At 39.7% G+C, this 12202-nt stretch overlaps 1 protein-coding gene across 1 annotated transcript; it reads right to left on the reverse strand.

Moving 5' to 3' along the window:
- Positions 1-8243: 8243 nt before the first annotated feature.
- On the reverse strand, positions 8244-9911 carry LOC149252342 (tubulin-folding cofactor C-like). Its single transcript, XM_089459663.1, has one exon. The coding sequence runs from the start codon at positions 9519-9521 to the stop codon at positions 8403-8405; it is 1119 nt and encodes a 372-aa protein (XP_089315789.1). The 5' UTR covers positions 9522-9911; the 3' UTR covers positions 8244-8402.
- Positions 9912-12202: the final 2291 nt, after the last annotated feature.

The raw sequence follows: 12202 nt of genomic DNA on the forward strand, positions 1-12202 counted from the left end.
AGTTCTCTCGTGGCAACTGTGGAACAAGATGATTAGTTCTCCTGTGGACCGAGATGATTAGTTCTCTCGTGGCAACTATGGAACAGGATGATTAGTTCTCCTGTGGGTCAGGATCATTAGCTCTCCTGTGGCAACTGTGAAACAGGATGATTAGTTCTCCTGTGGGCCGGGATGATTAGTTCTCCCGTGGCGACTGTGGGGCAGGATGATTCGTTCTCCTATGGACAGGATGATTAGTTCTCCTGTCGAGGCATCCTACCCATGCAGTCTGGGACTCATGGGAAGTACCTCTCATCTGACCAATGAGCAAGGAAATGGGGTTAGGAACCATAGTAGTACTATTGATGGACACATCGATATATCTACCGTACTCCCTATGCTAGGATGACCTCCATTCATCTGGGATCAATGAAACTGATCTGGGATCAGTATGAGTGGTTTGAGACACTCTCTTGTGATATTGATCTGAGATCAATAAAACTGATTTCGGGTCAGTAAGAGTGATGTGACACACTCTCTTCAGATGAAACTGACTTCAGGTCAGTAGAGAATGGTATGAGACATTCTCGATCAATTCTTCTTCTTCATGGTTAAACAGAGCAAAGCAAAACTCAGTAGAGCAAAGAAGAGCAGTGCAGGGCACTGATGGCAAAGATAGTACAGTCGGACATATGGATCAGCCGATGGAGTTCTCCCTAGTTGAGAGGGAGTGTTAAAATTGGCAACTAGGGCCAAACTCCATGTAGGTCATTTTATTAATGGAAGCTGATATTTTTCTTGGATCCCTCTCATCGAGAGGTGTAGGATTGATCTAAAGATCATCCAATTGAGATAAGTATTCACGGAGATATGAATTTATTTGTGTTATGAGACAATTCATCAAGGTCGGCGAGCAACCAAATAAACCCCACTTGTGCTCAACGTTTTAGTATAAATAGAGGTGGCCTTCAAGTCATTTCAAGTTTCAACACACTTGGGATCTCTTCCTCTACTTGTCTTTGGGTTTTAGTAGGAGGAGAGATCCTAAGGGATAACGCTGCCCTAATCCAGAGGGCAGATGCGGGAACTGCTGGGAACTGCCAGAACTGCCGGGAAAAGCTAGAACTGCCAGGAATAGCCGGAACTGCTGGAACTGCCGGGAATTGCTGGAATTGCCGAAATTGTTGGAACTGCCAGGAACTGTTGGAATTGCCGAAATTGCCAGAATCACTAGAACTACTGGAACTGCCAGGAACAGTCAAAATTGTCAGAACTGCCGGGAACTGTCGGAACTGTCGAGAGAAGCCGAAACTGTCGAGAATTGCTGGAATCGCTAGAACTGTCGGGAATTGTCGAAATTGCCGAGAACTATCGAAACTGTCGGGAATAGCCGGAATTGTCGAAACTGCCGGAACTGCCGGAATTGCCGAAACTGTCGGGAACTGCTGGGAACAGCCAAAACTGCCGGAACTGCCAAAGCATCTGTCTCCGAAGGAGAGTAGCATGCAAGGGACGACTAACTAACATTGGGACAGTTGTATGGTACTTAGCAGCAAATACACCAAGCATGCAATGTTACAGCTAGCATGCAACAGCAAGTATGCTAAGGACAACAAGCATGCTAGGGACAACAAGCAAGCAAGATGCAACCAACACATAGGTCAATATGGCAACATGGTGCAGCAATGGCACATAATACAATACAGTGATGGGTACAATCACGATTAATGAAGCATGATGAGATGCAGCATAGTGATGATGGGTGAAGCATGGTGCAGCGCGGTGAGGTGCAGCATGATGACAAAATGCAACACAACAATAGGTGGAGTCACCTTGGAGAATCAATTGAAGTAGCATGTCTTCAACTGATCTCATGTATCATCTTCTTAGAGATGATCTATGCTCTTATCTAGATAAGTCAAAGTGTTGACTTCTGTTGTAAACGTACTATCTCTCTCTCTCTGCTGAACTATTGAAGAACATATAAGAAGAATTGATCAAGGGTTTCCCCACATTGGGGTTTGTACCTAGCTAGCGCCACATCTTGTGTCCTCTTGTCTTGGCTTGTCTTCTGCGATTTATGTTTATGTTCTATCTGCAATTTACTTTAATGCTGATGTGATTGCTAATCTGGAAAAGATATTGAGCTAACTATGAAAATTGAAATAAATTGCTCTAAGCATAGAACATACCTAAAATCAACACCTTTGAGGTGGGGAAAGCCCAAAACCAAGTCCTCGAATGATCATTCTCTCCTATAATGCTAGAGAGGTTGGGGGCGCCCACAAACAACTGGCCCTCAAGAATGTTTGATATTTATAAGACTGATTTAGTTATATCCAGGAAGCTATGTGCAGCGGACAAAAAGCCCTTGATTTCTTTTATTTTGTTTTAAAAGATTGGAGTTTTAGTACAGTTAATGCTATTGGTCAGTTTGGAGGATTGATTACGGGACGTGCTAATTTTAGGTATGTTCTATGCTTAGAGCAATTTATTTCAATTTTCACAGCTAGCTCAATATCTTTTCCAGCTTAGCAATCACATCAATATTAAAGTAAACTACAGATAGAACATAAACATGAATCGCAAAAGGCAAGCCAAGACAAGAGGACACAAGACGTGGCGCTAGCCAGGGACAAACCCCAATGTGGGGAAACCCTTGATCAATTCTTCTTATATGTTCTTCAATAGTTCAGCAGAGAGAGAGAGAATACATTTACAACAGAAGTCAACGCTTAGACTTTCTAGATAAGAGAATAGATCATCTCTACATGAGATCAGTTGAAGACATGTTGCTTCAACTGATTCTCCAAGGTGACTCCTTCACCTATCATTGTGTTGCATCTCGTCATCATGTTGCACCTCATCGTGTTGCATCATGTTGCACCCATCATCACATTGCTGGACCTCATGACCATGTTGTACACATCATACTACTGCACCTTATGCTACCACTGTTGTCCCACTATTAGTGACATTGCCATTCCATGTTTGCCACACTGTTGTCCCATTTGATTGCTCCATCAAGCTTCATTGTTGTCCCAAGTACCATTGTTGCACTTTGCTGCACGGTGCACCACGCACTGGCTGTCCCATTTAGACATGTTGTACCTTGCTGCTCCATGTACTACCTGTCCCATCTAGACATGTTGTACCTTGCTGCTCCATGTACTAGTTGTCCCATCTAGACATGTTGTACCTTGCTACTTCATGCACTGTTTCATGTACTTGTTGTCCATGTATTGCATCATGTACAGCTATATTGTTGTCCCACTGTAACACCTACAGCACACATAGATTTCCATGTTGTCACCTACAACACATATAGGGTCCTTCTTACGTGGCTAGGTCTCCTTTTCTAGCTGTGTATAGGTCTCCTCAATTGCTATGAATCTGGCCTCTCTTTACTGTGGACTTAGGCCTCCTTTAACTGCGGATTTAGGCCTCCTTTAACTGCGGATTTAGGCCTTCTTTAACTGCGGCTAGACCTCTACCTTAACTGCTGCTAGAGCTCTCCTCCATCTGCGGCTGAGTCTCCTTTCCACCTGCAGCTAGGGCTTTTATCATGACTGCGGCTAGGGCTTGTTTGTGGCTCCATTTAGATCTACGGCTAGGGCTAGGTCTCTTCTTTAGGACAGCAGCTTAGGTCTCTTCTAGACCAGCGTTGAGGGCAGTTTAGAACTTCTCCTTGCTGCGCTATAGTAGTCTCCTCCATGACTGCGTTAAGGCTGATTAGGGCTTCTTCATTAGGGCAGCGTAGAGCCTAGGGCACTCCCTCTAGATAGCGTAGAACCTTTCTCCATTAGGGCAGCATTATCCCTTAGGATCTCTCCTCCTACTAAAACCCAAAGACAAGTAGAGAGGAAGAGATCCCAAGTGAGTGTGTCCAAATGACTTTCAAGGCACCTCTATTTATACTAAAACGTTGAGCACATGTGGGGTTTATTTGGTTGCTGGCCGACCTTGACGAATTGTCCCATAACACAAATAAATTCACATCTGCATGAATACTTATCGGAATCGGATGATCTTTAGATCAATCCTACACCTCTCGATGAGAGGGATCCAAGAAAAATATCAGCTGCCATTAATAAGATGACCCACATGGAGTTTGGCCCTAGTTGCCAATTTTAACAGGACAGAACCCTAATTTTGTTTCCATCTCTTTTCCAGACTTGAACTCAGCAATTGTAATGAATCAGTATTCAAAGAAGCTGGATAAATCCCTCAGGATGATAAATGTTTACAGTCCATATGGGGAGAGAATGTCCTTTTCGGAAGCTATGGTAGACTCCAGTTATTTGAATGACACCAATGTGATCTTAGGAGGAGATTTGAACCTAACTTCTAATACGAGAGAAATATGGGGGGAGGTTGCTAGGAGAGACCGTCTTGAGACTTCTTTTCGCAGATTTTTGAGAATTATGCATTTAGTTGATATGGAATCTGTCAAAATAGTTTCAACTTGGAGAAATCCCAGAAGAGGTTTAAAAATTTTCAAAAAGATTGGACCAGTTTTTGATAGCAGAGTCCTTTCTTAATGATAATATAAAAATCAATTATTGAGTAGTATCAGGGGTTATGTCAAATCATCTTCATATTATCTTAAATTTAGGTCCAGCAGACTTGAAACCTCCTAGTCCTATGAAATTTTATCATGCATATCTTTTAGATGAGGAATTTAAGGATTTAGTCACAAAGAATTGGAATCCCTATGATTCACAAGGGGAGTGTTTCCCATGAAGCATTTTGCAGACAAGCTCAAAGGAATTAAAGGTATAATGAAGAGCTGGCAAAAAACCTAGCCAAAAAGTCTCGTAAAGAGCTAAAGGAGGTAGATGGCATAGAAACTCTTTTTGAAAACAATGGCGCAGGCATTTTCTCAGATGAAGAGGCAAATTCCCTGAAGTAAATTAAGGAAAAAGTAAGGATTTACTAGACATGGAGGAAGCCATTTGGAGACTTAAGAATAGAGTACTGTGGATGAAGGATGGAGACATCAACATAAAATTCTTTCACAACTATGCTAACCATAGAAAGCAGATTAATACCATTTGGGAAATCATGCACCAGGTGGTTACAAGGCCAGGTCCTTCAAAGAAATTGCATAGGCAAGCAAATTACACTTCAGATCCCTTCTAAGGGATACTGAGGAGCCCAACATAGTTGAAATTGTGAAAATTATAAGAATTTTTCCCTGCCTTGTTGAAGAAATGAATAAGGCCCTAAATGAAAAGATTACAAGCTCAGAAGCAAAAGCTGTTTTGGCCTCCTTTAAAAAAGGAAAAATTCCTGCTCTCAACGGTATGTCAGTGGAATTTTATTTGGGGTTCATGGAACTTTTAGAGCAAGATATGGTTCAAGTCATTGAAGAGTTCATGATGTCTAGAGAAGTGTTGGGGGCTCTCAATTCCACCTTTATAGCCCTGATACCCAATAAACAAAATCTTGATCCATTTGATGACTTTAGGCCGATTTATTTATGCAATTTGACATACAATCTTATCTCTAAAACTATTGCTAACAGATTGAAGTCTATTTTGTCAGGGATTGTCTCTAAGGAACAGTTTGGGTTTCTTAACAACCGCAAAATTCATTATGCAGTAGGAATTGCTCAAGAAGGAATGTGTTCTATCAAAACTTGAAAACTGTCAGCAGCAATACTAAAGAGTGATCTGACCAAGGCTTGTGACAGAGTGAATTGGAGGTTTCTTAGATTATTGCTTCTGCGTGTGGGTATGAATCTATAGACTGTAAATTCGATTATGGGATGCCTGGACTCAGTTTCTTTGGCTGTGATGACTAACGGCTCTCCATCAGGGTTTTTCAATGCCACAAGAGGCTTAAGACAAAGGTGCCACTTATCCCTTTTTCTTTTCCTCCTAGTGGCAGAGGGTTTGAACACAATATTTAAGGATGCAAAAAAGGAAAGGTGATTTGAAAGGGTTCAGAATTTCAAACTCTGTTTATATCACCCATCTACTGTTTGTAGCTGACATAATGATTTTTGACCAATGAAAAAGGGAATTGGAGAAAAAAAGATAACTGTTGATATCTATTGTAAAGCTAATAGAATGGTAATTAACATCGACATATCTGTAATGCTGGTTAATTAATTGGCTGATAATGTGAAGATCCAGGCAGACTCTCTTCTTCAAATGAAGTGTTCACATGGAACAAGGGGTAAAATATTTAGGATTTAAGCTAAAGCCCAACAATTATCACTATGATGACTAGATTTGGCTCTATAACAAGCTTGAAGCCAGAATGTCAGATTGGTGCAATACATGGCTGTCTCATGGTGGGAGATTGGTCTTGAACAAGTCTTTGTTGGAGAGTATACCTCTTGATTGGATGACCCTTGCAACAATTTCAAAAGGCATTTTAACCAAAATAAGAGAAAAGTGCTTTAGTTTTTGTGGACTGGAAGGAGGGCAAAAGAAGGAATAGCTCTGGCCAAGTGGTCAGTAATAGCCCCACCTAAGGAATCAGGGGGCTGAGGTTTAAAAACTATTTACTTATTCAACATTGCACTTGCAGCAAAACGCATTTGGAGAATGGTTTGTATTGATGGCCCATGGAGAAGAGTGTTGATAACTAAATATTTAAAAGGGATAACTGCCAAAGACAGTTCATGTCGGGGTTTCAATACTTTGGAAAGCAATGGAACAGGCATTTCCTTTAATAGGAAATTGGGCAGTTTGGCATGTTGAGAACAGAAGAAAGGTTCAGATAGGAGACAACCCCTGGATCAGGGTTAAAGGTAATCATAAACCATCTGATTTGTTGTTAAGGCTACATGAAGTTGGGATATTTTCCCTTAGGGAGGCTAACTCCCAGGACAGTATGGAAAGAAATTACCAGGGCCCTAGTGAGCTCAATCAAATAGAACAAGAAGTCCCTTAGTGACTGTCTCCTACACTGGTTGACAGATAAGGCGGTTAAAGATTTCAAAGCACTTCCTTGTTTGTTCATATATGGAATTTTGTGGACCTGGAACCAGATGACTTTCCAGGAACTGATCTTTACCCCTGCCCAGGTAGCCCGCAGGATCAGATTGGCAATGGATAGCAATAAGACCATCCCAAAATATCAGCCTCTCAGAGCCTTACTGATGCCAAGTATTGAACATAAAACCTTAGGGGCTTTTTTGACAGTGCAAGTCAACGAGAACCAGGTATATGTTGTGCTGGGGCTGTTCTTTCTTATATTCAAATAATCATTTTCATTTAAAGTATGTTGCTGGGAAAGGAACTAACAACAGGGGGGAACTTTATGCTCTAAGAGTATTGATAAAAGATGCAGAGGAGAGAGGTTTGAAGCATCTCTAAGTCTTTGGAAACACAAAACTTATGATAGATTGGGCAAATCAACAGTGAAGCACTAGGAATCTGGGCCTAATTGCTGTTATGAAACAAGTGAACGAGGTAAAGGCCACTTTTGAGTTTATCCCATTTACTCATGTTTATTTTGAATTCAATACACGAGCAGATATGAAAAAAGCTATTATGCAAGAGGGTACTCTACTTGTACATGAGTACAGAGAAGGTTCTCTCATTTCAAAATCTGAGAAATCCTTGTACAAATGTTTTGATGATATTAGCACTATGGAGGACAAATTTATGAATGTATGTAAGGTACTGAAAGTTAGTATAAGCTTCCAGGATAAGCTGTAATGCTTTTTGACTTTTGTAGGAAGACTGTAATAAGTACATTTAGCATCTCTTTTGCTCATATATGAACAGGTGGTCATGATAAGTAACCGATCCAAGAAGGAATGTTCAATGTATATTTGATTTCTATCTTGGAAACATTAATATAAAGATTTGTTTTTCTATGGAAATAAAAAAGGAGACTTAAGCATCGAAAGAAGCATTGATATCATAAAAAGATTATAACCAAAGTGCTTTGCAAAGGCACGGATAAGCAAGAGTGAGTGCCAATGCCCCAAAAAAAAATAGACGAGTTAATGAATCCATATTAATTAGCAGTTTCTGTTGGTAATAATAAGTGCTCACGCTATATTAATATAGCATTGCAACAATGAAGGGGAAAAATGTGCAGTAAGAATATTCAATGATCAATCTTATCATTAGTAATGGATGCATCAAATGAAGCTCAAAAGATAAATTAGCTCAATGCAGAATTCACTCCAGCTTGTTAGAATTTCCATATCTCAATACTTGATTCAAGGCATGCAAGTAACAAAGCCGTAACAAATTTTGATCTAAAAAATTGAAGCATTGATAATCCACTAAGTCATGTAACCAGCAATGTGCATGAAGGGGATACAAAATTAAATGCTTCCCTTTTCATTTAAAGGAATGTTTTGACAATATTTTATAGTGATTTTACCAAATAAGATGGTCAATTTCCACTGACCACTACAGTAGGATAAAATAGTTATATATGTTCCAAAATAGCTATATATGCTTGCCAGACACTGCATCTTCCTCTGCCTTCAAATCAGAAATGTCTACGAGAGGCAACCGATCATCCTCTGGAAGAACACTCCAGTTGGGTGATGCCACGGCTCGCAACCATCGAAAGTCATCAACATTAGACCACATTCCAGTTTCATCCTTAAGATCTGACTGTTGCAACTCCTCCTCGATCCCTCGGTAAAAAAGTGCATAAGGAGCAAACCTGACTCTATTGGTATACTCAACTATCGGTCTGCTACGAACCCTAAGATAAAAGTCTGTATTTGTAGTCTGGTGGATCCTAATCTGATGAGATGCAAGCATGAACACGCAATTCTCCGCTGATTCTATAAGTACAGAACCCATAACGGGCCCTGCAAACACTTGACAGCCCTTCACTCTATGAATAAACAGTGCCCTCAACCGACCCCGCAGATAAATTTTACAATTCACCAAGTCTGATAACGCAAAATCCCCATCTTTAGAAGCATCCAGATCATTAACCAGAACCATTCCTTCCTTGTTTCGGAAACCAGGAGCACAATAGTTGTCTTTTCGGAGAGTGACAGCATTATCATCGTTCACTTTTCTTACTGCACTTTCAGGCTTTTGAATGGCTTCAGGGTTCTTTTTAGTGACCTTGTTTTTGAAAGTAAATTTCTTTTTCGGTAGAAGCTGAGAATTCAAATTATCCAATTGCTCCTTCAGCTCTGCAATGGCGTTCTGTGCACTCCGTACTTCATATGAGGGCAAGAAATATGAATTCACAGCAACCAGCTTTTCAAGGCCATTGATATCTAAAGCTAAGGTTTCTAAACACGATTTCAGAAGGGTTTTTTCTTGAGAGTTTGTTTCTTCGTGAAATTCATCTATCCGTTTTTGGATTTTCTGTTTGATCTCGGAGAAACCTTTGAGAAACAAATCAACCGATTCAAATACAGGGGCAGACAGGGTTTCGATTTTACGTGATTGGGATTGCTGAAGACGGGCATCATTCAGATCTGCGAGGTGTTTGAGCATTGCTGCGTGCTTCTTCTCTTGATTTAATGTTGGGGTTTCCCCATCGCTGCCATTGACTTCGGCGCTGCTGAAAGCTTCGTCTGGTACATTCTCAGCCATTTCAGACGAATCGACGGGCGTTCAAACGGGTACGAATGTCCGAACGAACATAAAATCGTCCAATGGTATCTACTAGGGCCTAGTATCAAAACCTGAAACCCGGATTACAACACCGGCCTTTAACCATTCTTTTCTCAAAAAGAGAAGCCGACATCAGCCCACAGGTCTGGATTCCATATATGAAGCCGATTTATAATCTCTAGAACTTCCTCCAGGAAGAAGCTTTGAATCAGGAACCTGTCCAGGCGTACCTATATCAGCAGCAAAAGATTAAGTCGTTGATTCAGTAGATTATTATGGAGATCAGCTGAGATTCATTCACTCTGCTCTGCTCGGGGAGGTGCGGGGAAAGTGAGAGATTACTTTGATAAATAAGAAAGACCAACCAAAGGGTCCATTTTTGTAGTGTCACTTTACGATATTTAATATGGTTTTGCATCGTTCTCCAACGAAGGAAGTGTTGTTATATTTTAATTTTGTCATTTTCATATATATATTATAATCTTCTTAATAGTTTTAAAAATTGTTTTTATTTTTTTATTGCTCTAGATTACTTGCATTCTTAAGTTTTTTTTTTTATAATTTTTCAAATTTTTTTTTTATAATTTTTTAATATTTTTTATATATTTTTAGAGACATTTGATGAAAGAGGACAATGGGACAAAAAAATTTAGAACTCGTGGAAAAAAATGATCTAGGACAAGCGAAAATTGTCTCATCAGCTAAAGCTTGGAAGAGGTTGGAAGTTTTAGAAGCTAAAGCGCAGAAAAGAGATCATAAAATTCATATGATAATAGTTGAAAACTAGGATTTAGCATAAAGCAATAAAGTTTTGAAGGAGCAAGTAGCATTGTTATAGGAAGCTCGTCTGGTAGGGAAGATAGAATGGCAACGCATGAAGGTGGATGTGCAAAACATGAAGAAATTTGTAGTGGAAAGTGTAGAGGTAGTGAATGCGAAACCATCCTAGGATAAAGGGAAAGTGTTTGCCTAAATAGACAACCATGAAGACAAAGTAAGAGAAGAAAGGAAAGGAGGTTCCACAAAAGTTTCCAAAACTTGGGCTCAAGTTGTTAGCAATTCTACTAATAGGGAAGGAGAAGCAAACATTCAGGTTAGCAACATGCAAAATAGAGAAAGCAAGGAAAGGCGAGATAGAGCAGCAAACATAATTATTAAAGGGGTGAAAGACTATGGGAAAAATGAATGTACTATTGACCTTGCAAGGGACTTCTTGAAAGGCAAGTTGTTATGGCAAGACAGATATGCCAAGCATGGAGAGTGGGTAAGTTTAACGGTGAGAGAATCAGGCCCATAAAAGTCATCATGCCTAGCTTGTATGATAAATATATCATTCTAAGCAAGAATCAACTCTTGATGGGTTCTCACTTTTTTCTAGAAGAATATTTAACTGTAAGACAACAAGAGGAAAGGAGGGAGGAAATGTCAAAGGTTAGGGCAGCAAGAGATGAGGGAAAGAAAACTTGAATTTATAAAGGTAAAGTTGTGATAGCGTGATTTGGACCTCCTTCCAAAACATAGCAACAAGATGGTAATAAAGAAGAGGCAACAAACTCTTTAGCAGGAAATCAGGAAGCAAGGTCAGTATGGGAAAGCAAGAACAAAGACTCAATTGTGAGTCTTGCATGTCAAAACAAATAGTAATCAAGTCATACCCAGGTTTCCTTAATATTGGTTTGTTGGAACTGCAGAGGTTACCCATGGAGACGAGGACCTGGGTTAGGGCCTATTGCAGAAGATAGAGACATAATTTGCCTCCTAGAAACACATGAGCATGAAGGGTGCAAAACACATTTGTTTGAAGGGTGCTAGAAGATGGCAATATGGAACAAGGCAACAGGGAATGGCAAAGGACACGGAGGTATCATGGTATTAGTGAGGGAAAAAAATGGTCATTTCATTCAATTAGAAAAAAAAAGACTCAAATAAACAATTTGTTTAGTTTAAAATATTAGAAAATGGAAATCACATCAGAATTGCAGCATGTTATTTTGAATTGCAAGTTTCAAAAAACTACAAAAGTAAAGGGCTTGACCACAAAGATCCCTTTGCAGCCTTAAAGGAAAATATTGCAACATATTCTCAGCTAGGTGAGGTCCTTATAGTGGGTGATTTCAATGCTAGGACTGCAAGTGAGCAAGCTAGCATTCTTTGTTGTAAAGAAAATTGTGACCTTATCTCGCTTACAGAAGAGACTAATCATCAGTGGGAAAGACTTTTAGAGGACAAGGGTTGCAATCTCTTTGGTGAACGATTAGTTACTCTATGTGGGGCTTTTGATTTAGTCATTTGTAATGGTTTGACTAGATGGGAAAAGTTTGGTAATTTCACTTGCAATACTTACAATGGAGCAAGTGTAATAGATTATGTAATTTGCTCACATGGTTTGTGTGAGAAAATAGAGGAAGTTTTGATTGGAGCTCAGCTTTGGGACTTAAAATCAGATCACAAGCAAATTCATTTAAGTTTCTATTGGACTAGAAAGAAGCAGTTAAGGTCAGAAACTCAGTGTGTTCAACAGAACCTCCCAAAGGGTAGAATTATTTTGACTCCAAAAAATTGTAATACCTTCAAAATAACACTAGAGAGGCTCTTTGAGAAGGAGAAAAGCCCAATTCATGGCCTTCATAGTCACTAATTAACACATTTAATACAAAGCA

The sequence above is a fragment of the Pinus tabuliformis genome, chromosome 7 (assembly GCF_031772625.1).
Source record: "Pinus tabuliformis cultivar Carrire ecotype Pingquan chromosome 7, CPIR1, whole genome shotgun sequence".
Classification (NCBI taxonomy): Eukaryota; Viridiplantae; Streptophyta; class Pinopsida; order Pinales; family Pinaceae; genus Pinus; species Pinus tabuliformis.